A 26233-nucleotide genomic window follows, 5' to 3' on the forward strand; every position below is an offset into this window, starting at 1 on the left:
TCCCGCCCCCTAGCCCTTACGGAAAGCCGAGATAGACAAACAGCTCCCTCTCCGCTTTCGCCCTGCTCACGCGAGAGTTAGGAAAGGCCGTGGGGCGGTAAGGGAACAGGAGACACAACAAACATGGCGGCGGTGACGAAGACGGCGGGGGCGACGGCGACAGCAGCGGCGTTGAACAAGGCGGTAGGGGTTACTCGGTGCGCCTGTCAGGAGGTAAGTAGCTGGTTACAGGCTCGGACGGCGGTGACACGGCTCAGGAGAGCTGTTAAGGAGGAGAACGGTTAAGAAGGAGCGGCGGGAGGAGAGAGCAGGGTGTTCGCGAGAGGCTGACTCCGCCCTGAACTCAGCCTCAGGGAAGGGGCGGGCGTGGTCGGTTGGTCGGCGGGGGTCACGATTCAGGACCTTCCTGGCCCGAGCGCGGAGAGTGCGGTGTCTGGCCGCGGGAGCCCCGAGGAAGCGAGCGGTCCCTGCGGTGGCGTCGCCGTCTGGTAGGGGCTTGGCGGCTCCTGGGTAGGGAGCTGTCTCTCGCTCTGACAGGTGGTCGTGGTGGTGGTGGGGCGCCCCGAGGTTTGCGTCTTCACCGGGTCCTGGGGCCAGGGGATCAGCCGAGGTGCGGGTCTCCTAGGTGTTCCGAATCCTGGTGAGGATGCCGCCCCGACGCCAGTTCCGGGCTACTCGTTGGGAGGACTTTTTAAAGCCTCCGTCTTTTATCTGACGGTGGTCCTTCCTAGATCCGTTTCTACTGCTTGTGCACTCTAATTTTGGGGAGATGTGAGGTTTGGGGAGGATTTTTCAGCGAAGAACTGTTGAAGTTCGTGAAGGATTTGTCTTTTAATAAACTGTCCGGCGTGCGAGTAGTCAAGCCATGCATCTAGTAAGTGCTGGGTAAATTGAATCTAAATAGAAGTTAAACCGGTTCCAGCTGCCACTAACCACGTGGCCCATTTAGTGTCCCCTTAGTGTGCTGTTTAGGCACGAAGAGGAGTGACAAGTGGGAGAAGTAAAGCCGTTTTAAATTGTGAGCTCTACAGAACTTCAGTTTGGAAGAAACACAACTTCCTTAGAACGACTTTTTAAATGTCTGGACTAACAATTTTACAAATCCCGTTTAATTTTGATTTATGTTGTGCATTCAACACAGCTACAGGTTAATACAAGTTTGGGAGTTTGTTGCAGCGAATTGAGACGTTTTGTGTTTTTTACCCCCAGGGGTCCCAAGTGTTTCCCAAGAAAACCCTAAGTGTTTTGAGTTGCGATAGAGAGGATAATAAAGATGGGAATCAGATGTGCTGTTATTGGGCGTGCCTGGTGGGTTTTCTTTTCTAAACCTTTTCTCACAAATGTTTCCGTGGGGCTAGGCTAGTACCTTGTTTTTATGCGATTGTAACTGTTCAGCAGTACTAAGCCTGAGCTCCTGAGCCTTTTAGAAGTGTACTACGAACAAATGAAGTTAATAACTTAATTTGGAAAGACAGTAACATTTTTGCCAAAAAATGAAATCCACCAGTGGAAAAAAAAACGATAGTCGCACTGATGCATGTTACTCTTTGGTGATTACTTGGAGCTTTTGCTGAAGTGAACCTGCTGCTTTGTTGTTTGTCTCTTAGCTTAGTTTTCTTTTCTGGTAGTGGTAAAATTGGCACAAGTTATTTTGTTAGCTTATTAAACCCGTAGATCCTAATTTTTTGTTACAAAGGTTTTGATTTGTGGTGTATTTTTCTTTGCAGACCTCTGTATGGCTTTTCAATTTTAGTTGAAATTCCCTCCATGGCCTTTTGGAGTCCTTTGGTGTATCTCCAGAGTAAATTTCGATTACTCTACATTTCATCCATGTTGGAGTGGCAAGAAAAAGGAGGAACTGATTTGGGGTGAAAAGGTTAGATTGTGTAACTCCTCTTTTTTATTTTTCCCAGCTTGTATTTATTTAAGTTTTACTTTTATATTATGTTTTCTGATTTCTCAGCACCTCATAATGTCCCTTTTTGCCTTCAGAGAATTGTTTTTTTGATGGTTATGTAATCAGAGGAAATGTGTTCTAATTCTTTTTGAAGTCCATGTTATTCTCTGTACAAACGAAACCTCATTTGTTAGACTTCTCCATTGATACGTATTCTATGGCAGAGTAAATCTTTCAGTGACCATAATTATTAAGCTATAAAAGTAAACACATTCAGGGGCTTCCCTGGTGGCGCATGGTTGAGAGTCCGCCTGCCGATGCAGGGGACACGGGTTCGTGCCCCGGTCCGGGAAGATCCCACATGCGGTGGAGCGGCTGGGCCCGTGAGCCATGGCCGCTGAGCCTGCGCGTCCGGAACCTGTGCTCCGCAACGGGAGAGGCCACAACACTGAGAGTCCCGCGTACTGCAAAAAAAAAAAAAAACATTCAATAGAACTGCAGTCACTTAATGTGTGTAGGCCTGCCTAAACCCCAAATTAAGTTACTGTATAAGGAAATTAATTGTTAGTTACCTTATGTTTAATAACCCTACCAGAAATGGTAGATGAATAAAATAGATCCTACTATTGCCTAATCATGTTCTTCTCAAAATCTAGAGTTTGGGAGGAGGGTAGGTTAAAGAGCCCTTTCTGGTTCTTTTATCACCTCTATTTCATAGTTGTGGTTGTCTTCTAATTTGCATCATGATGCCTCTGTTTTACATTGTTTGCTCCTGCTTAAGAGGAGTTGGTTGTGTGTGTATTGATGGACAACTTGCCTTTTATGAGACTGAAGATCAGAGGACTTGAATATCAGAACCCAAGGAAGGTCAAGAATAGTTTGTTACCTGCTTAAAGATAAAGAAATTTTTGTATTCTTTGTTCTTTGGGGATATCAAAGCTTATTTCTCAAATGCTTCTTTCTTCGCTAGCATGGGTAGTCTCTGGTTGTTTTCTAAGAACCTTATTTGTGAGTTTTGAATGGATGGTTTGGGAGAGCTATTGGCATAAAAATAATTTAGGTGCATTCTAGCCAGTTTCTTTATAGACATGTATCTATACCCCATGGAATACCATACCAACTTAACTTTAATCAGAGGGATCACAGGGAGGACTCAGAAATTTTGCTGTATCATAAGAAATGATAATCATAAAGTATGGGAATGAGAGCATTATAGTTTGCTGATTCCTAACGTAGATTTTTATGTTACATTCATAAAGGTTTTAAAATTTATCACTGTCTTAGATGTATCTCTAGATACCAGTTAATTTATGGAGTTCTTAGATTAAACATTTGGTCCTAAGACTGATGATTACTTTATTAAAGACAGGAAGATGGTTTGGATACAAAACTTTTTTTTTGATATCAAGAAGTCTTCTGTAGTTTCAGAATTATTCTTTTTCTATTTATTGTGCTTAGAAATACTGACTTGAGATGGAGAAAGCTGGGGTTTGAACCATAGTGTCCCTCCGGATTTAGGCATCTTTCATGCATACTCATCTCTTCTGCAGACTTGAGCTCTGCAAGGGCCTATAATGCTGCATGGCGGGGAGGTGATGTAGGTCAAGTGGGCACAAAAATGCTTAGGGATGGAAAGACAAATTTTAAATCATTGCAGAATGTCTACAACTATAAACCATATCAGTATATTTAAAATTCTTAAGAACAGAGTTTCTCTCAAGTTTACAATGTATCTTCCCTTTTTTCATTGGCATCCTTTATTGTTGTTTTTTTTAAGTCCATCATGCATTTTGATTGAAAATCGGCATGCAATTTTTGGCGGGGAACACAGTGAAACTTATAATGTGACAATGTGATAATAGCCAAGACTGTCAAAATATGCCAGTCGTTCTCTGTGATTAGGCTTATTTGAGTTCTTAAAACTTGAGATGCATGTATAAAAATATCATTTTCTTCTTAATGGCAGTCCTGTGCCTTTTTTTTCTGCATTATCACATGTACCTTAGCAGTGTTATGCTTTCTAATCAGGATTTGGTAAGCTTGATCTTGCTTATTGAAGCCTATCAAAGTATGTTCAGATATTTTCCAGTGGCAACATCAGTTTTCATGTGAACTGATTGGCAAGAGGTGATGCAAAGTTGCAATGAAATACCAGGATTTCTTTCTAAATTATAGGTTTTATAATTAGAACACAGACAATCTGTAGGGCCTTACAGCTTTTACAATTTAGAAAACAACTTCCCACATCTTATTCTTTTCTTTTTTGGGGGGCGGGGGAGAGGTATCTCCCTGTCCTTACACCTTTTATTACTTTTTTCCTTTTTATATTGTGGGGTCTTTATCTGCTGCTGTACTGTGTTGAATAGCTGTAGTGATGCAAGCATCCTTGCCTTTTTGATTCTAAAGGAATGCATCTAAATTTTCTCCATTGTGATGTAGATTTTTGGAAGCTAGCCTTTAGCAGCTTGAGAAAGTGAAAACAATTCTAAGTTGGAGTAAATTGCTCTGTTGTTTCCTTGCACCCGGTGTTGCCTTTGATACTCAATATCTGATTGTTTTTCTTATGTGGATGGGCTGCTCTTCCTCACTAGAAAGTTTCATGTTATTCTCTTTGACCTTGAGATTTTAAAATTTCACAATAATGTGTCTAAGTGTTATTTATTGTTATTTAATCTATTTTGCACTCTATGAACCCTTTCAGATTGAATTGAAAGGAATCTTTAATTCTGGAAATTTCTTGATCATTTTTTTAAAAAGCATTTCTCTTCTTTATTTTCTCTGTCTTTTCGGAACTCATTCTTCATCTTTATCTGCTATATTTCTTACCTTTTTATGTATACTTTTACATTGCTCCCCATCCCTGTATGTTTTGAGGTATGGGTTTTCTTTTTCAGTTTTGTTGAGATATAATCTTATTATAGATTATTTTTTAATTTTATCCCCCTCCCCCCGCCGGTACGCGGGCCTCTCAGTGTTGTGGCCTCTCCCGTTGCGGATCACAGGCTCCAGACGCGCAGGCTCAGCGGCCATGGCTCACGGACCCAGCCGCTCCGCGGCATGTGGGATCTTCCCGGACGGGGGCACAAATCTTATTCTTGGTAATCTTTTTCATTGGAGCCGACTGGCCCACTTTTTTCCTCCCTAACCAGAGGGCAAATTTTAAAGGACAGATAATCGGCAGAATCAAGTATAGTCATAAAACGAATACTAATCAGTGTTTAGGAAACAGGAGCAGTTCAAGTCAGCTAGGTAAGATGGGAAAAGAAGCAACTGAAACAAACTTGTTCAGAAACCAGCAGTAATCCTTAAGATTGAGAAAGCAGAGCCAGACTAAAGCAAGTGATTTAAAGAGGTGGCCTAAAAGAGTAAAATAAGAAGAGTTGGGGAAATTGTACATTGATTTGGGAAATTGCAAATTGCGATATGTGAATAATTGAGACTAAGGTGGACCATACCATGTTTGTTTCATTGTAACTAAAAAAGAGATATATACAATGGTAACATAAGACACTTGGAATCTGGGACAGTGAGGAATTTCTTAATCCAAGGTATAACCATTTTTGGCTGCAGAAATAGCTGCTGTCGTCTGAAAACATGCCATAAACTACACATCTTGCGAGATACTTTACACGTATCTGTAAAACTTAAAACAGCACTGCAAATTGGTATTATTATCTCATTTTACAAAGTAGGAAACTAAGGCTAGAGAAGACCCTGTTCAGAGTCTTTAAGCTAGTAAGTTTGACCTAATAACATAATATTCTGTTGATGCAGAGGACAGATTTTCAGTAGCTTCAACTTTCTAGAAAACAGTGAAAAGAGATAGTAATAATAATAAACCCCTAGGCATCTTCTAAGAAGGGAGGAAAGGAACTATTCATACGTGTTGCATCAAGAAAAATGAGAATTTGGTCACCTGCAGGTTCTTATTTGGCTAAATGTGTTCAAAGTAAAGAACAAATTAAATATAAGAAGAGAGGAAGACAAGAAATACAGAAGTAAAATATATCAGTCTGGGGCCAGTAAACAAGGGAAACCAAAACTAGCCCTGTGTTCCTTATTAGTTCCTAATTAGTTCCTATTAGTTCCTAATAAGGAACTGATCGTTACACAGTTCAATGATCTATAGTAGCAACACAGCCAAGGTAGTCTGACAATAAGGAAAAAAAAAAAATTAAACAAAAATATCACTGATGCTGATGTACAGAGAATAAGCCTCATGTCAGATTTTGTAGTCATAAACTAAACTGGTCCTCACATAGGTTTATAGCCCAAATTCGCAAATCAAATAACCAAAAAGTTTTCTAGTAAGAACAAGCTGAGGAAGTCTAGCACCTAGGAGACAACAATTATAAAATTATAAAATCTCAAGAACAGAGAATCCAGAAGTAGAATCACATATATAATCACCTGATTAGAAAGGTGATAAAAGAGTCTAGTGGAGAAAGACTGGTCTATTAAATGCATGTTGTTAGGACAGTTGGATGTCTCATTGGGGAAAAAATATATTTTGATTCTTACTTCACCATACACAAAGCTCAATTCCAGATAAAAATATGAAAGGTAAAAAAAAAATAAAATTTTTAGAAGAAAATACAGGAGAACATCTGCATGTAAAATATAGGCAAGGACACCAACAACTAACTGTAAAGGGTGGTGGTGGGGAAATGGGTAAATTGGACTATATTAAGAACGTCTGTTCATCAAAAGTTACCATTAAAATGAAAAGGAGGCAACCACAGAGTGGGAGAAGTCCTTAACATATACATATCTAATAAAGAACCCATATCCAGAATATTTGATGAACTCTTACATATTACTTAGAAAAAGATGGACAACCTAATAGAAAAATGAACGTGAACAGATACTTAACTGGGTATGAAATAGAGGTTATCTAAGTGGGTAATTGAAGTACACAGCTTAATTAATTGTCAAGCCATACAAATTAAAACCAGTGCGATACCACTGTACACCCACCAGGGTGGCTAAAATGAAAAAGGCAAAAAAATACCTGAGTGTTGGTGAGGACGTGTAGCAACAAAACTCTTGTCCCCCACTGGTGGGAGTGTAAATTGGTACAGTCACTTTGAAAAACTATTTGGCATTATCTAAAGCTGAATATATGCAAACCTGGTGGCCCAGCAATTTCAGAAGTCAGGGTTATGGAGCCCTTGCTGGTGCACGGGGGGGATTAGTACTGGAAGGGTGCACAGGGGGGCTCCTGGGATGCTGGTAGCCTTCTGTTTCTTGACATTGGTGCTGATTTTAGGGATGTGTTCATTTTGTGATGATTCATCGAGCTCTACCTTTAGGATTGATGTGCTTTTCTGTGTGTATGTTATGCTTTGAGAAAAGATTAAGCATATATACAGAGAAGTGACTAATCTTTAGCTTTAAATGCCTGCTACTGGCTATTAAAGATGAGAACTTGGGCTTCCCTGGTGGCGCAGTGGTTGAGAGTCCGCCTGCCGATGCAGGGGACACGGGTTCTTGCCCCAGTCCGGGAAGATCCCACATGCTGCGAAGCGGCTGGGCCCGTGAGCCATGGCCGCTGGGCCTGCGCGTCTGGAGCCTGTGCTCCGCAACAGGAGAGGCCACAACAGTGAGAGGCCCGCGTACGGCAAAAAAAAAAAAAAAAAAAAAAAAAAGATGAGAACTTTTTTAGACAGTAAATTACTCATTAAATAGTTGGGTTTAGGGAAGGTAATTTTTAGCATATGGCATATTTAAGAAGACCATATACATTTACATAAATATATTTTTATTGGAAGAAAAAGACCTGTTGTCTCCTAGGTGCTAGACTTCCTCAGCTTGTTGTTACTAGAAAACTTTTTGGTTATTTGATTTGCGAATTTGGGCTATAAACCTATGTGAGGACCAGTTTAGTTTATGACTACAAAATCTGACATGAGGCTTATTCTCTGTACATCAGCATCAGTGATATTTTTGTTAAATTTTTTTTTTTCCTTATTGTCAGAATGAGTTGGATGATGGGTGGTGGCAGAGGTAGTGATTTGGATTTCTAGGGCAGGGGTCAGGAAACTGTAGCCCATAGGCCAAACCTGGCTCTGTTCCTGTTTTTGTAAAGCTTTATTGGAACACGGTCACACTTATTCCTTTACATATTGTCTGTGGCTGCTTTTAACTATAATGACAGTTGAGTGGTTGCAGCTGAGACCGCATGACCTGCAAAGGCTAAAATATTTACTGTGTGGTCTTTTACAGAAAGTTTGCCACCCCCTGTTGTAGATCACCTACTTCTAGAGTACTCATTCATGTGAACCCTATGTTTTAAGAGCATTTGCTGTCCGATATGATAGTCACTAGCCACGTGTAGCTATTTCACTTTTAAATTAATAAAATAAGAAACTCAAGTCATTTGTATTAGCGACATTTAAGCCCTCAGTAGCTACATGTGGCTGGTAGCGACCGGATTGGACACGCAGGTATGCTCCATGTCCATCATCCACAAATGCTCTGCCACGGCCCCGATTGAGCCACTTGGTTTCTCTGCTGTCTCATTCATTGATAATCCCTGCTGATATGCCTGTTTCTTTCTTCTGAATTTTCTCTTTTTTCCTCTCTTTGTAATTTCTTTCTATCCTCTAAAAACTAAGTTTGAATCCCAGTTTATTTAAATATTAAATATATTAATTGTTCACCATTTTGTGTTTCTTTAGTTCATCAGGAAGATTATAAGATACTTAAAGGTGGGGACTGTGTTCTCTGTGGCTTTGTAGTGCCTGGCACATAATAATCTTTGTCACTGTTGTTGTTTTAATACGTACTGTATCTCCCTAAATAACGTAAAATTATTTCATTTTTTCCCCCGTAGGTATAACGAACTGTAAACTAAAAAAAAAAAAAAATTAAAAAAAATAAAAAGCAAAGATGGGTGAAAAGAAACCAGAGCCTTTGGACTTTGTGAAAGATTTCCAGGAATACCTGACTCAGCAGACCCATCATGTCAACATGATTTCTGGATCAGTTAGTGGGGACAAAGAAGCAGAGGCTCTTCAGGGAGGTAGACTTATCTTAATACTATTAAATAATTCACTTTTTACAAATATATTAGTGTTTGTGTGTCATTACCCGTAGTATGAAGCCCACTACTGTTCACTAATGTGGATCATTCCGTTTTTCCTAGAAAGATAGGGGCAATTTTTTTCCCCTTCTTTAAACATGCCAAGTTTTTGCTGAGGGAAAGTAAAGCTCCAGCAGGGCTTACTATGGCCCAGAGATGCATTATGGTCTTGTGGGAAGGTTAGGGGTTCTAAATTCCCTTCCCATTCTCCCGGTTCTGCTAACTAACAGCAGACACAAGGAACCAAAAGGGGGTCCAGCTTCATTACACAAGGGGTTTGGCCATTAGGAAATCTGGGTTAGACCTGAGACAAAATAGGGGTTTCTGTTTCTTCTCTTAAAATGAAGAGAAGGCCAACCATGTATACCCACCTAGGAGGAGAAATCAGAGTAGAGAAAGCAGTGACCTACTTGAGCCTATTCTACCTGACCTACAGACAGACTGTCTGGTTTGCTTACTACACGAAGACTGGAATCTATTTGTGAACTTAGCTCAGGAGGTAGCAAACTACAGGCAGTGGGCCCCATCTGGACTGCTGTTTTTACACGACCTGCAAGCTAAGAGTGGTTTCTACATTTTTAAATTGTTGGGGTGTGGGGGAAACAAAAGAAAAATAATGTCATGATGTGAAAATTAGATGAAATTCCAACTTCAGCATCCATAAATAAAGTCTTATTGAAACATTGCCATGCTTGCTTGTTTACCTGTTTTCTATAGCTGTTTTTGAGTTACAACAGCAGAGTTGAGTAGCTGGGATAGAGATCATGTGGCCCACAAAGCCTAAAGTATTTGCTATCTGACGTTTATAGGAAAAATTTGCTAACCCTTGACCTAGGTGGTCTAGGGCCTTGTAATCCAGGGACCAGCAACAGCAGAGACCGGGCATCACCTGGGAGCTTGTGAGAGGTGCAAAACGTCAGGTGCCACCCCAAATCTCCTGAATCAGAAGCTGTATTTTAATACAATCCCCAAGTGATTTCGTATACATATTCTGTTTCAGGAGTTACTGGCTTGGGAAAGCAATGGGAGAAGGGGGGACACTGAGCCTTGCTGTCCCTCCAGTGCAACGGACCTGTTGGATGTTGGACTTGCACCAACTAGCAAAGTCACTTCTCCTAGTGAAGGAAAGAGGAAACAGAGCAAAGGGCTTGAATTGTCTGCACCTGCACCGCTACCTCCTGCAGATGGAGTAGAAGTGCTTTTCCCGTGAAGCTGTAGGAACAAACATTTCCCTCTTAATACTTTAGTGTACAATTCTTGGACTGAGATCCAAGAGAGCAGGGTTGTGGTCCCCCGTGTGTTGGTTTTCCAGATTATGAGCACTTGCCCCTTCAGTTTCTTTATCTATACAAAGAAGTAGTTTGATTAAAAGCAAACAGCCAAACATCTCTTAACTCCGAAATTCTTACAGATCATAACATTCAGAGGTATCAGATACAATATTGCCCTATATGTGCTTAATTAGAATTTTAAGATCCTAAATGCAACCCAGAATCTAGAACATATGTGTAAGCTGAGTGGAACTGCAAAACTCAACATTAATTGTTTTAGATTAAATAGATTAGGATTTGGGGAGATGATCATGACTGCCCATTGTATTTGTAGAAGTGGCTAGAATCTTAAACGTGTAACTGCCATCACTGTTTACCCCCCTCTGTCTCCTTATCTGTCAAATAAATACCATACCTTGTTACCTTACTCAAAAGTATGTTGAGGACTGATATAATTTATGTGTTAGTAATTTGAAATCCCCCAATAGAATACTGCTTTTGTATAAAGTTAACCTCAGTTCAGAAAGGCTGTGATTTTTGTGAATTTAACTTTTGTGCTAAGCAAACTGTCAATTTATGAAAGATTTTCTACCACTCCACACTAAATTGCTAAATTGAGTTGATTCTGAGATGCATAATTTCTTTTGCTATATTTGTTTATAGCTGGAACAGATGGTGATCAAAATGGACTTGATCACCCATCTGTTGAAGTTTCCCTGGATGAAAACTCAGGAATGTTAGTAGACGGGTTTGAAAGGACCTTTGATGGGAAGCTCAAGTGTCGGTACTGCAACTATGCCAGCAAAGGCACCGCACGGCTCATTGAACACATTAGAATCCACACAGGTAACGGAGAAGTGGCTGGAGAGGGCATTTCTTTACGGGCAGGTTGATCTATCATATAAATAGTTGTGATAGTTTGAAAATGAAGGTGGATGTAAGGTTTGAATAAATGGAGAAGTGACTCCATTTTTGCACAGCAATAGCAGCATCCAAGGAAGTGAGGCCCCTTGTACAGCTTCCCCTTCCTTAGCCATCTTCCATCTGAATCTAAATAATCTCAGCATCTGTCTGCTTCTCAGGTTGGGCAGGTTAATGCTGAAGACATCATGAAGTGATAAAATGTTTTTATCTTTATCCTTACTAAGTACGTTTCCTTTGCAGACCAGGGAAAAGGTTTCTGTACGGTTGCAGGCTACACTGCTAACCCTCAGATGCCACCTTAGCCATCCCTTCTGTGAAAGGGATTCATTCCACTAGTCCGTATAGTATAAAGGTGGTTATATGCAGGTTTATTAATAAATTTTAATAATTTTTTTGCAAATGTGTTATTCTGAAAAGCATTTTATTTTTTGATCAATTTCTAAATCTAATGAATGGACAAAATATGAAACTTTTCATAAATGAGCTACTCTTGCAGTTTCTCCCCATTTTTCTTTTTAAACAGGTGAGAAACCTCATAGATGTCACTTATGTCCATTTGCATCTGCTTATGAGCGTCATCTGGAAGCCCATATGCGTTCCCATACAGGAGAAAAACCATATAAATGTGAATTGTGTTCCTTCCGCTGCAGTGATCGAAGTAACCTGTCGCATCATCGAAGGCGCAAGCATAAAATGGTACCAATAAAAGGTACTAGGTCTTCCTTAAGCAGCAAGAAGATGTGGGGGGTTTTACAGAAGAAAACAAGCAATCTGGGCTATAGCAGACGAGCACTAATCAACTTAAGCCCACCTTCCATGGTGGTTCAGAAGCCAGACTACCTTAATGACTTTACCCATGAAATCCCGAATATCCAGACTGACTCCTATGAAAGTATGGCAAAACCCACACCAGCTGGTGGCCTGCCAAGGGACCCCCAAGAACTCATGGTTGACAACCCTTTAAACCAGCTGTCAACTCTAGCAGGACAGTTGTCCAGTTTGCCACCTGAAAACCAAAACCCCGCATCCCCTGATGTAGTTCCCTGCCCTGATGAGAAGCCTTTCATGATGCAGCAGCCCTCTGCTCAAGCAGTAGTTTCTGCCGTGTCAGCCAGTATTCCTCAGAGCTCCTCTCCCACTAGCCCTGAAGCTCGGCCATCACATAGTCAGAGGAACTATAGTCCGGTGGCAGGTCCGAGCAGTGAACCAAGTGCTCACACGAGTACTCCCAGCATGGGAAACAGTCAGCCAAGCACTCCAGCTCCGACCCTGCCGGTCCAGGACCCTCAGCTTCTACACCACTGCCAGCACTGTGACATGTACTTTGCCGACAATATCCTTTACACTATTCATATGGGATGTCATGGGTATGAAAATCCTTTTCAGTGTAACATATGTGGATGCAAATGTAAAAACAAGTATGATTTTGCCTGTCATTTTGCAAGAGGGCAACATAACCAACACTGATGGGAAACAATCACGTTATGCTTTACTTGGTTTGCCTTTTTGTGTTTTGTAGTTTACTGTTGTTTTCTGCAGGGGAGGGGTAGGGGGTGTCGTCCCTATTAAGGTGTTGCTAATTTAAAGTCTTATACATACAGAGTATAAATTTGACAGTGGAAACAAAAATTTTTTTTTCTTCCATAAAAACCTCATCAGGGTCATTTATGTATTAGAACAGTTGGACACGTTGGTGTCTGTTTTTTCCTTTCATTTAGACATTTGAGAATTGGAGTGCAATGATAATCTTACAAGTGGTCATTTAAATTTCTCACATTTATGGTCCATAAAAACTTCAAGGCTGATAGATACCCTTGATTTCAACATCTACACTGCAGCTAGATGTTATTTCTGCCATAATTTCAAAATGGTAAATTACTTTCTCTTACAAAATCTGTTACAATTTATTTCAATGTTTAGTGGAGGAATTGCCTTGAAAATTGCCATTAATTAAAAACTATTTAGTAAACATAGCTTAGTTGAATCAGTAGTTTAATTTCAACTGATAATAGTAAAGCAATTTCAGTGTAGTAAATCTTTCTTTTTTCCATAAGGGAAAATAAAAAACATTTAATTCTTTTAAAATTAAAGTTATAAAAATAGGTAAAAGTTCTGAAAAGAAATGAAACTTAAGACTTTAAATTGAAAATGGAGTTTAATATTTAAAATACCTGCCTATTCAACTTGTAGTTTAAACACACAGCAATTTTCCATTGGATTCTTTTTATTATACTTGTAATTTATTTTAAAAACTACAGGTAAATATATGAGAACGCTAGAAATATCAGAGGATTATCTATGAAGATGCCTTTTTTCCTTTTAATCTGAACTGTTCATTTAAATCTTCATTCTGATGTTACACGGGAGGTTGATAACGATACTGAGGATCTGTTATTCCTTCTATTCCTTTGATGACCAAAGAGGTACAGTGGAAGTCATCCATCTTTTTCCTAGGAAATGCGGTCCTTCCTGCCAAAATCTGAAGTTTCCTTTTCCTGCCTTCTATCCATTTATTGCCCATAATTTTCAAGAAAAGGTAGGTATAGAAACACATGGGAAAGTGTGATGGTGAAGTGATATTTACAAAAATGAGAACATATGTCCAAAATGAATTCTGGACTCCTTCAGAATTGGCCATTTAAGATATTTTCTGTGAATTCAAGTTGTAATGCTTATTTGCAGTTTTACCAGTCTTTAATGTACAGCAAGAAAACTATATAAAACTGTGAATTGAATCATCATTAGTAGAAGAGGATAAAAAAAAGTGTGGAAATAGATATAAAAATGAATTTAAACATGATACTTAATTTGTTTACAGAAATAAAACTTGCTGTATAAATCCGCAGTAATTAGTTTTGACTAGGAGGCTGTTTTTGTGTAATAACTAGCGTACTCTGAGGACAGCTTGGTCAAACAATAAAATATATTGTTACTAACTGTTGGTTTCTGTGTACTTTGCAAAATTTTTATTTTTAATTTGGTTCAAATCTTGAAAGTTACTAATTGGCTTCTTAAGCAAGTATTCTAACTATTAAGCATTATAACTAAGAAGGACTTCTACACTTAATAGTAAGTGAAAGGGTAATGTTGATGGTATAAGTCCACAAAAACCCCCCAGTGCCAAGTTAATGCATCTTCTGCCCTCCCTTCCAAATGCTAGAAAGCCATTAAAATGAGTTCTGTGGTTTAATATCCAATCTAAACGAATCTCCATCGCATTGTTGAAAAAGCAGCATCAAGGAGTTTCTGGAAACAAATCTTGTCAATCTGAGGCTTGTGAATGTAAAGTGTACAGCCTGTTCTGCTCTGTTGCTTGGAGCGCTCGCTGCTCAGATCACTTTTAGTGCAGCCATTTCCCAGTGTGTAGCTTGGCCCTCATATGTATATATTGTCAGAAACAAGTTGCTGTCATTTGGAAGCTTTTGTGGTTATTTTTTTCTTCTATTTTATTCTTCATATAAAAGCAATACCACAAAACAGAAAATGAAAGTTTTCATTAAACAAAAAAGAACTCTCATGTTAAAACCAGTCTATTAACTGTATATTCTGGGCCAAATAGTGACAAATACATTTTTTTTCTGACAACTAAAGAGAGATGTTTTGAAAGTACATTTTAGTTCAAACAGATTTTTTTTCACAATTGCAAACTAGAATGTATAATTTTAAAATTCCTAGGACTTAAAGAGCACAGTTGTATTCCAAAGGTATCGATGCTTGAAAGCTGTAGTTAATTCTAAATGCACTAAAGTTTTTGAAGCAGATCTACCTTAGAAACTTTTTTAGTATTGTATTTTTAAAAATATTTAGGATTTTATTTAAATTTTTTGTGAGTTAAATTCTGTATTGGAAAGATGTTAGTATCTTCTATTAAGTATTGAATATGTTTCTCCCATTTTATTTTTAATCAAATATTTTATAGAAATGAGTTCAGAAAAGTTTAACATGCACTATTTATAATACTTTGCTGTTAACAGGCAATGTTCTGAAACTAAATTTATTTTTGTTCAGTGAACATAAGTTTAGATTTTTAAAGTTGGTAGATACTTTATCTCCACTAATATTTTTTTAAGAAACTGTGAAGAGATTAACAGGGAGTAATTTTATTTCAGATTTTATGAATATAGTATGTAGCTACAACTTCTTGAAATTCAAGTAAAGGTTAGACTTTTACTTTGAAAAAATTTCACTGGATATTGTCCAGTGCTATTTCATTTTAGAAATAAGTGTTTGCCATTCATCTGCAGAACTGTTTGACAAAGGGAATATTACTAAAAAATGTTCAGAGATAAACCTCATTTAAGTTCTACAAAAATATTTATCAAATGGATGTATTATTTTTTAAAAAATTCCCTGCTAAGGACTTTTCATTAATTAGTCTTAGAGGGTATATGGTTTCTAGAACTTGGTTTTGTTAATATGTACTTTGATGTCAAGAACGTATTTTGTATGTAAAACATAAAACTTGAGTATGGTTGCAAAACACACTATTGTTTAGGGATTCCAGAAAGCAGTTTAATGCTGAAATAACTCTATCTAGTATGTAGTTCATATTGTGAATGAAGCTTTGCTTTTGTAATATATGAATAAAAAATAACACTTTTTAATGACCTCGATTTTTCTTTTTTGAAAACTAGGATCCAATTAGTTTTTTAAATAATTTTCCAGTGTGTAAAATGTTAATTTTTTTTGATTTTATGGCTACCTTGGTTTGGATTTGTAGAGTGCCTTACCCATGAGAAGATGTTGCATGAGTTAAAAGCAAAAACAGTTCAATAATGAGCATCTTGTCTCCTTCCTAATTTCTTCTCTTTATTTAAGGTGTGACCCCTGCCCCCCCAACTGTTCTGGCACATAAATGAGGAAGGCTTCATGCTTCCTGATGCTTAATTATCTGATGCTTAATTATCCATGTCACATCTGACAAGTGACTGACTGAAGTAGTTTCTCTTATGACAAATGGATCTTTTAGAATGGACTGATTCCCCCCCCCCCCCCCCCGCTTTGGCAATTCACATCATTGGCCTAGAAAACACCCAGTAATACAGAATTGTTTAAATTAGTTTGCAAAATCGTAACCAAAATGGCTTTGATTGGAAATCAAGTTTTAATGCTGCTTTGAAAAATACTTCCGTACAATGTTATCTTTCTCATAATGAAAAAAAGAAATAACATCTGATAAGTCCATGGTTTGTTGAAAGCACAGGTATTTTTTGTTTCCTTGTCTTAGGTCTTCCAAAAACTCTGCTTTGAGCTTGTTAAGTTCTTCGGCTAGAAGTTTCAAGTTGTACGGAAACAACTGTTCACCTAAAATAAAGATATTCTCAAATTATTTGTGTAAATTAAATCAAGCTGGACTGATGACAGCAGGAAATTAATTTGATTACTTCAGACAAACCATTCAGATTCTTCTATAAATCATAATTGAGTTGGTGTAATATATAGACAAAGGTCACATTAATGTGATACAGGCAGATCATTTAAATAACTTGCTATGACATGCACGAGCAGAAAAGACAAACCTGAAAGGGACTTTTGACAAAATAAGTTGACTTAGTCTTATTGAATTAACAGGTAGTAAGGCAAAAAAGCAGAGCTAGAAAATGACAATTTGGCTTTGAAGCTCTGATAGACAGTACCTAGAACAGTTGTCCAATATGATTTTCTACAATGATGGAAGTACTCTATATCTGCCCTATTCTGTCCAGCAGCCATTAGCCATGTGGGTAGTGTGACTGAGAACTGATTTTTTTGTTGAACAGCTTTACAGAGATATAAGTCACATAACATACAGTTTACCCATTTAAACTACAATTTAGTGGTTTTAGTATATACACAGATATAAGCAACTATCACCACAGTCAATCTTTGAACATGTTTATCATCTGTACTCTTAGGTATCACCCTCTTAACTCCATTCCCCCCCCCTGCCCTCAATCCCTAAGCAACTGTTAATCTACTTGGGGTCTCTAGATTTCCCCATTGTGGACATTTCACATGACTGGACTCATAATGTGTGGCCTTTTGTGACTGGCTTCTTGCACTTTGCATAATGTTTTTAAGGTTCATCCATGTTGTAGTACTTCATTCCTTTTTGTGGCTGAATAATCCATTGTATGGATAGACCACATTTTGTTTGTCAGCCGATGGACATTTGGGTTGCTTCTACCTTTTGGCTATTAGCAATAATGCTGCTATAAGCACTTGTGTGCAAATTTTTATAGGAACATATGTTTTCATTTCTAGGTCCCGTGGTAATTGCATTTAATTGTCTGAGGAACCGCTAGGCTGTTTTCCAAAGCGGCTGCAGCACTTTACATTCCCAGCAATGGCGTATGTGGGTTCTGAGTTCTCCGCATCCTATCTCTTGGACTTTTGGATGCTAGCTGTCCTAGTGGGTGTGCAGTGGTGTCTCATTGTGGTTTTGATTAGCATTTCCCTGATGACTGATGATGTTTTCATGTGGTTACTGGTCATTTGTATATCTTCCCTGAAGAAATTTCAGATTCTTTGCCCATTTAAAAAATTGGGTTATTTTTATTATTGAGTTGTGAGAGCGCTTTATGTATTTCGGATATAAGTCCCTTATGAGATGTGATTTGCAAATATTTTCTCCAATTCTGTGGGTTGTCCCTTCACTTCCTTGATGGAAGGAGAACTGAATTTTTTTTCCGCTTTTTTTTTTTTTTTTTTTTGGTGATACGCGGGCCTCTCACTGTTGTGGCCTCTCCCACGGGCCCAGCTGCTCCGCGGCATGTGGGATCTTCCCGGACCAGGGCATGAACCTATGTCCCCTGCATCGGCAGGCAGACTCTCAACCACTGCGCCACCAGGGAAGCCCAGGAGAACTGAATTTTTAAATTTTATTTAAGCACAGTTCTAGAAGCTAGTACCACCTCCTTCACACACACACAAAAAATTAATGGGTAGGAAAAGAGTCAAGAGTAATTTGGGCATAACCCTATTCCCCCTTCCCTTCATTTTATGGACAGGCAAATAGTTGAAAGAACTCCTACAACTATTTTTGTTTTCATTCTGATCCGATGCCATTTTTGTTCCAGCTCTCTTTTTCAAACTTTGGATTACAACGCATACTAAGATGGAATCAAATAGAACACAGTTCATTAAACATGTGAAGGTTTTGTGAAACTTGTTTCTATGCAGGAGTGTGTCTGTGTACTGGGCTACACACTAGGTTACAGTATTAAAACCTGCTTACGGATCATGGTTCAAAAAAAGTCTGAAAAGCAATATGGTTAGTATATTGTTTATTTTTCCAATGTTCTAAGTTTTTGTAAAGGTATTAATAATAAATGTTGGTGATGTGGGGGAACGTGACAGAAAGCACCAACGAGAATCAGACTTAGCTCAGCAACAGGTTGCCCAGGTACAGTATTTAGCAGGTGTTAAGTTCAGCCTTGGGCAAGTTACTTATCCTCTCAGACCTTCCATTTCCCCATTTGTAAAATTACACTTACTTGATAGGATTCTAAAGACTAGAAACAATATTTATAAGGCACTTAGCATATAAAAGGAGTTCAAGAAATGTTAAGCTGCTGTTATTTTTTAAATCAAATTTTAAATATAGCAAAGAGTTCAATATTTAAAACCTGAAGGAGGGCTTCCCTGGTGGCGCAGTGGTTGAGAGTCCGCCTGCCGATGCAGGGGACACGGGTTCGTGCCCCGGTCCGGGAAGATCCCACATGCCGCGGAGCGGCTGGGCCCGTGAGCCATGGCCGCTGAGCCTGCGCGTCCGGAGCCTGTGCTCCGCAACGGGAGAGACCGCAGCAGTGAGGGGCCCGCGTACCGCAAAAAAAAAAAAAAAAAGAAAAAACAGAAAGGAATTATTTTATAAAACTATAATTATCACATATTTCATCTAAGTTCAGACTGACAATGCACTAAGCCTGTTCAAACTCCATGCTGATTTTACACCTGGCCCCTGACTACCTCTCCCCATCCCTTCACCCCAGACTCAATGGCTTTTTTTCTGTTCTAGAACATACCAACTTTACCTGTGGACTTTTGCACTTGATGTGTCCACTGCCTAAAATGATCCTGCAGGCATCAGCATGGCTTGCTGTTCCCTTTCATTCACATCTTTGCTTCAATGCCATGTCCTCTGAGAAGCCTTCCTGATTACCCTTTTAAAAATAAATCCTCCCATCACTACCTTGCCTTACCCTACTTTACTTTTCTTCAGAGCACTGGCATATATTCATGTATTTATTTATTTTTTGTCTGTCTCCTCACTATGATGTTCTGCTCCCTCTCAACTCCCCAGTATCCAAAATAAAGCCTAGTACAGAGTAGCCACTCAATAAAAACCTATTGGATGGATGAATGCCTGGTTCCAGAGGTAGAAGTTTTAGCTTAATATAACCAAGTTGCATATTTAAACTGAAAACATGATGTAAACTTTATGAATGAAAGCAAATAAACTACCCACGTCCACGGAACAAGAGTAGCAGGAAAGAATAGTCTCAACTAAATAGAATCTTAACCACTCAACACACCTTTCGCTTCCTTCATTGTCTGAGAGACAATTCTTCGGAGGGTCTGATCAGCTTGATGAAGAATGTTAGTTGAACAAATAATTCTGTCTGTTTCCTAGGTAATAGACATTGTTATTGGAACAGTTATCTAGTTTTACAAAAGAAATAACTAAAGTGTAGGGGATGCATAGGTGAAGAGATACAGAAAAGGAAACGTGACTTTTCTGTTCCAGTTATTCTTCCCTAGGAGAGGGTCTAAACGAAATACATCCAGTTGTAAACTGGGTTCCACGTAGGCAGTATGCTGGTAAATGTCTAAGAATGGGCTCTCAAAGAGAAAAACACAAACCTATCCATAGCATTTTGTCTATTTCTACGACGTAAATATTCCCATCCACGCCCACTTCGAGCTACCAACATGTCAACAGGCTCCAACGTTTCTGAAAATTGAACAGTCGTCTTTGACCAGGCAGTGCGAGCTCCCTCCAGAGTACCACTGCATCCAGGTGTCAGGAGCTGAATGCTGGTAAGATGCCAAGGCAGGGACAAAGTGTCTCCCACGTGTTATTCATATTTTACACTCAGGTCAAAAAGATCTTCCTACAAAAAGGTCCTTCTCATTTATACTAAATCTAAACTGGAAGACTTACCTTTTGTTCCACATTCTCCTCCACGTATTTTATTGGATTTTCCAAAGCAGTAAGCAGTAAATCAGTCAATTTCAGTCTATAAGAGAAGGTAGGACAAAATAAATCCTTATATCAAACACCTGTTTTTAAAGAACTTGTGTTTATGGGTACTAAGCTAAATTCTAGAGGAATGAAAGTGGTATATCCAAACTCCTGAAGAAAAGGGGAAAAGCAAAGCGATTTGGGAGCTACCTTCTACTTGCAAAATTAAAATGTAGAAGCTCAAAACAAGTCATAAGCCCCCCAAATCCCCTCATGTAAAAAATGTTAACTTCCTAAGACTCCTATCAATATGGTTTTAAAAGACATTCTCTCTTTTCCCTCATTAACTGCTGAACTTTAGGCTCCTAGAACTTTATATTCCCTAAAGAAGGAAGCTTAGTCTTTATTTTCTGGCTTCTGCTTATTTACTGGATGTGAATTTGCAAAGTTCCCCACAGGACAAGAGGTCATCGAGGGTTGCAGTAGAATTCATTTAACAAATATTTATTGAGCATCTTCATATATGAAAAATGTTGTACAACTATGTATGTGAAACTATGTGCTAAGCTGGGGGTGTAGCAAGATCCCTACCCTCTCTAAGCCTGATAACGTAATGGAGAGAGAGAATAAATAAATAAGCAAAAAATAATAGTTTCAGACAGTGACAAGTGGATAAGTGAGTGAAGATAATGAACAAAATGATCATAAGAGAGTAACTGGCTAGCCTACTTAACACCCTTCCCGCTGGGTAGGATGGTCAGGGAAGCCAGTGAAGCTTACGTACGTGGGAAGGGTAGAGGGGACGGCAAGCACTATGGCCCCGAGACAAGAACAAGCTTCTTGTGTTCTGGGGACAGAAAAGGCCAGTGTGGTTGAAAAGGAGCAAGGGGAGAGTCGTGGGACATGAGGCTGGGGAGTTAATCAGGATTAGAGCTGGGGGGCGGAGAGGATAACTTGGGAGGTTGGAATCGACACATACACACTACCATATATAAAATAGGTAACTAACAAGGACCTACTGTAGAGCACAGGGAACTCTACTCAATACTCTGTAATGGCCCATATCGGAAAAGAATCTAAAAAAGAGTGGATAATATATATTATTAAGTGAGTCAGGTATAACTGCTCGACAGCTCGACAGCTGTTCCTGCTAATAGTAGTACTAGTAGTAGCATTAGTAGTGGTAGTGGTAACAGTAATAGTAGTGGTAATAGCAGCAGTGGTGATAGTAGTATAGTAGTAGTAGCAGCAGCAGCAGTAGTATTTCACAGAAGCCTGGGAAAGGTATATTTGTCACATCATCTTTCAACTTCCAATTCAGGGCCACCAGACTTCAGACTTCAGTCATAGCCATGCTATGACTATTTTGGACCATATTCTTAAGACCCAAGACAAAACTGCAGATTATGTTCAGGGTTGGTACTGACACTGGCAAAGCTCACACTCTTCCTTGCTTCTAGCAAGAACTGGCCCCCAGAGCAGTGATGCTAACCTTAGACGGCTCTCATGGGGTAAAATGGGGTATCTCAATGCCTCAACCAGCCATTCACTTGCAAAGGAAAACATTTTCAGTACTCCAGAAAGAGTAGCCATCAACTGGCTACATGCTCGCCTTCTCAGAGTTTCAAGATGTTATGAGAAGTTAAAATTAGAAATCTCAGCCATAGCTTATTTCATTAACCCTATAAACAATGGTTACTTAAATCGAATCTTTTCTTTTTTCCTTAGAATGTTAGAGTATTACAAAATCCATGGAAACTGTATCCTGGGAACAAAACATTTTGAGGAATGAGTTTAAAAAATTAGCCTTTTAAAAACTGCTGATCCCCTCTGGACAACAGTCAGGCAGGAACTAAGGAACTGTGGGCAATATACCTCTCGAACTGCACTGTCCCATGCAGCAGCCGCAGGCCACATGCAGCCAGTTAAGTTTAAAGTGATTAAAATAACATTTAAAATTCAGGTAGTAAGTTGCACTGGCTATACTTCAAGTGCTCAATGGTCAGTCGCATGTGGCTAGCAGCTACCATGCTGGGCAGGGCAAACAGAGAACATTTCTATCATCAGTGAAACTTCTATCAGAAATGTGCTGAACTAGAACTCTCCAGAACTCTCGAACTCTCAAGACCTATTTTAGGAATGAAATGCATTAGGCACCATAGCCACAAGCCTCACATCTACACAAGCAGTGTAGGTTTTAGGCAAATTAGGATTTAGTACCAGTTCCACTCCTTTTCTCTCTATAAGAAGACTACTGGGCAGTCTATTTAGACTATGCTACTTCAACAAGAGTATCAGAGATGTGCCCTACTCTGAACTCCCTGCCCTGACCTCTGGGAAACAGTATAATTTTAACAAGAGTACACATTTGCAAACAAACCTGGGTTCACGTCTCAGCTGTAACTTACAATCTCAGTGACTCTGGGCAAACTAAACTTCCTCACTCAGTTCCCTCTTCTAAAGAAAGGGGAAATAATGTCCTTCTGCAAGGCTTGTGTGAAGAGTAACCGGGTGGATACAAGGAAAGCATTCAGCACAGTGCCTGGCTCAGCAAAGCAGCTAGTGAAGGACACCTTTGAGTAGGCTACCTGGCCTCTGAAGTACACGCTGGGCTCTGAATTGTGAGGCTGTTGTGTTCCCAAGCATTTTTCTCAGGGTTGGGCTTTTCTATCTTGCTTCCCATCAGGTGGATGGTCTCGGCAGGCACTGGAAGTGGTCTCTGGCCATTCCTCTGTAGACAGGTCTCGAGAGAACACTCTAAAAAGAGCTGGCAAAAGCCTAATGAATCTGAAAACCATCCCAAAACCACAAAATTACTAGGGTACTATTTTTCCAAAATGTGAAATAAACGTACTTAGACAAGTTATCCCACCTGCAGCAGGAAAGACCATTTGCAATACTGAACGTGTAGCTTAGAAAATTAAGTAAATCCATATAAACCTCCTAATCCAATCAAGTTCTCACTAAAGACAGTAGTGATTTTGATATGCGAATGTCTGAGTGTAAGAAAAAAAATGTGTTAATTACATTTCCGAGCCAGCTGATAGACTTCATATCTCATACTTTGATAATAAAAGTTGTCATCTAAAATCAAAAGCAGAGGTCTAGAAACAGCAGTCTTCGTTAAGAGATAGTGAGACTGGGCCTCAAGTGCTGAAGAAGATATCAGATCTTGATCCTTCAAGCAGGTTAGAAAATCCTCCCACATGGCTTCAGTCCTGCTGGGTGGGGCAGACATCTGACACCCGTTAATGACAGCCAGAAAGAAGTATTCAAGGTACTTCAACAGTTCCTGGCGAAGCGATTTCCACTGGGATGGCTGCAAAATACCGTAGAATTGCAATTTATATTAGGCTTTGGCCAGTAGAGTGGTCATGCCTCAACAACCCCCTGCTCCATATGATAATTTCTGAACCATTTGGAGTTCTCTAGACACAACTTGCTTTCTCATCCTCATGTCCTCATATACGCTGTTCCCTCTGCCTGAAAAACTACTCAGTGATGTTAGTTCTCTGTGAACTCTTCTCAGACTCAACCATGCAGAAGGCAGCTCAGATCGTCCCTTGCCTATCATGACCCCCTGTTCTGTGTATATTGGGTCTCCACTTTAACAGGGTTTACATTGTTTAGGTATCTCTATGTCCCTGCTAGATCAATAGTCTACTGTATACCCAGGCTTCAGCAGAGGGTCAGACACCTAATAGATGCTCCAGAAATGTATATGAAATGATTGAATGAATAAGTGAATAAATGAAAGAATGAAAAGCTGTTACCATCCAGGAGAAAGGAGGAACCAAAATCAATATGCTGGGACTTCCCTGGTGGCACAGTGGTTAAGAATCCACCCGCCAATGCAAGGGACACGCATTCGATCCCTAGTCCAGGAAGATCCCACATGCTGCAGAGCAACTAAGTCCGTGCGCCATAACTACTGAGCCTGCGCTCTAGGGCCCGTGAGCCACAACTACTGAAGCCCACGCGCCTAGAGCCCGTGCTCCGCAGCAAGAGAAGCCACCGCAATAAGAAGCTCTCACACCGCAATGAAGAGTAGCCCCCGCTCGTGGCAACTAGAGAAAGCCTGCATGCAGCAACGAAGACCCAATGCAGCCAAAAAAAACAATATCCTGCCAAGATAAAATAGTCTAGCTAAGATATAGCAATGCTCATTTGCCCTTGAAATAAGAAAAGTTGTAGATAGAGGATCAGCTGAAAGGTCCCTGGGTCCAGATGAAAAGACCTCAGGCTAACAACAGGATTGGAATGGGATCGGGAAAGATAGAGGAAGCAGACTGAGGAGAAGAGAATAAATAGCTTGAAAATATAAGTAGTCTTGCACTACTCAAAGGCTCTGGTGAACACTGACATAGTTATGAGGTCAAGGCTGGAGGAAAAACACAAGGACAGGAGATCAGGATCCCTCTCCTGTCTGTCCATGCTCTACCACATCACTGAGATTATGGCACATAAAACAAATACATCAGCAAAACCCACTCAAAAGGAAACAGAAACACGATCACTTCCTAAAAGGTGAGATATCCTACTCGTGGTGACTGGATGAGCTCCATGGCCTTGGTCTGTAGGGGGAGAGTGGAAAAAATATAATAAGAAAAGTGAGGGAAAACCCCAGCAGATACAACAATCCCTATCAACAACTTCCAGCTTTCTCCATAGTGGTAAAAATACTATTACTTAAGTAAATCCGGTGCTACCAGGGGCCTGATACTGTATTTACCTCACAATTAACCAAGAATGAGGAAGTATATAACTTTGGTGGAGAAGTTCAAAACTCTTCCATGTGCCAAATGTACTGTATTTTTGCATATATACTTAGAGTGGAATCACACCATATGTGAATTTTATTTATGTGAATTCATCTACATTCGGCACTAAATGACAAAAATAACTTTAAAATTTTCAGAATATGTTAATCAAAGAGTATTTTCTCTAGAGTGAGCATGAGATGGGTGACGTGAATCTACTCTTCCCCGCGGAAGTCTCAGTTTTCTCAAGGGGATGCATCTCACAGCGCTGAGGGTGATCGGAGGGCTTAAAGAGAAGTATGTACTGGGAACCCAAGCTGACCCCCAAATACAAAGCCTATTACTTCATCTGGTGGTCAACTAAGAAAGAGCCATCTTTTCCTATTCTGGCAGAAGCAGGTTTACCCTCAGTTGAATGAAGATCCAGCTTCAGAGGCCAAGTCCTTCATTTGTACAGAATCTATTGTCACAGGAGGGGCCCTAGTAAGTACCCTGTCACTTATAATTTTGTACCCTTTTTCTTTAAAAGGATTTCCCCAAACCGCATAACTTAAAGCCCCACAATACCTCGGTTCGCCTGGCTGAATGTTAAATTGGCTGTGCTGGAATTTTTGAGAGACTCTGTCCTTCTTTTCAGAACAACTTTCCCAAAGGATTTTCAGGAGGATATTTGATTATGGGGGACTTCCACCTTGCACGCTGACTTCAGACCCTAACCTTATGCTGGTGGCTGTTTGCATCGTTTCCTATTTCTAGTCAACTCATTCTGTGTTAAACCAGCTCCCCTTTCCTCGAACTCCTGTCTCTCCTCTATCAGAGATCCACCTCCCACACCAGGTATTATCCAGTACAAGTATCTTGGAGTTTGTAGATTTCCCTCCGCTACAGCAGTCTAGGCCCCGCCCCCTCCGTACTGACCAATGGGCGAGCGCTCGCCTCCTCTAGGAACGCGTCTGGCATGACGTCATCATAGGCGACGACGCCCACGGCCCAGCTACTCTCCTGCCGTAGACGATGGCTGAGGGCACGCGCGAAGGTCGACTTTCCTGCTGCGGGCAGTCCGCAGAGGACGCAGAGACCTAACTTCTTCGGCTTCTCGCTGCGCGCTCCTCTGGCGTCCTCGCCTGCCTTCAT

The 26233-nt window shown here is 39.9% G+C and overlaps 2 protein-coding genes across 10 annotated transcripts; one reads left to right on the plus strand and one right to left on the minus strand.

Annotated features, from left to right (window-relative positions):
* The first annotated feature begins 67 nt into the window (after positions 1 to 67).
* Positions 68 to 15784, plus strand: IKZF5 (IKAROS family zinc finger 5). Of its 6 annotated transcripts, XM_019940186.3 has the most exons (6): positions 118 to 213; positions 1210 to 1308; positions 1728 to 1876; positions 8733 to 8921; positions 10916 to 11098; positions 11700 to 15784. In XM_019940186.3, exons 4-6 carry the CDS (start codon positions 8789 to 8791, stop codon positions 12641 to 12643), a joined length of 1260 nt encoding a protein of 419 aa, XP_019795745.1. In that variant the 5' UTR covers positions 118 to 213; positions 1210 to 1308; positions 1728 to 1876; positions 8733 to 8788; the 3' UTR covers positions 12644 to 15784. The 6 variants fall into 6 exon arrangements, with proteins under 6 accessions (XP_019795744.1, XP_033697965.1, XP_073649947.1 ...); XM_019940185.3 differs by lacking the exon at positions 1210 to 1308 and having other exon boundaries at positions 68 to 213; XM_019940187.3 differs by lacking the exons at positions 118 to 213; positions 1210 to 1308 and adding an exon at positions 330 to 488.
* A 473-nt stretch (positions 15785 to 16257) lies between these two features.
* Positions 16258 to 26233, minus strand: PSTK (phosphoseryl-tRNA kinase). 4 transcript variants are annotated; one of them, XM_073793847.1, is made up of 8 exons: positions 26018 to 26233; positions 24881 to 24913; positions 23367 to 23658; positions 22928 to 23126; positions 20319 to 20394; positions 19690 to 19783; positions 18784 to 18933; positions 16258 to 16480 (listed from the first exon to the last, which is right to left on the minus strand). In XM_073793847.1, the coding sequence occupies exons 1-8, from the start codon at positions 26231 to 26233 to the stop codon at positions 16281 to 16283; spliced, it is 1260 nt and encodes a 419-aa protein (XP_073649948.1). In that variant the 3' UTR covers positions 16258 to 16280. The 4 variants fall into 4 exon arrangements, with proteins under 4 accessions (XP_073649948.1, XP_073649949.1, XP_019795731.1 ...); XM_073793848.1 differs by lacking the exon at positions 24881 to 24913; XM_019940172.3 differs by lacking the exon at positions 18784 to 18933.

The sequence above is a fragment of the Tursiops truncatus genome, chromosome 16 (genome assembly GCF_011762595.2).
Source record: "Tursiops truncatus isolate mTurTru1 chromosome 16, mTurTru1.mat.Y, whole genome shotgun sequence".
Taxonomy (NCBI): Eukaryota; Metazoa; Chordata; class Mammalia; order Artiodactyla; family Delphinidae; genus Tursiops; species Tursiops truncatus.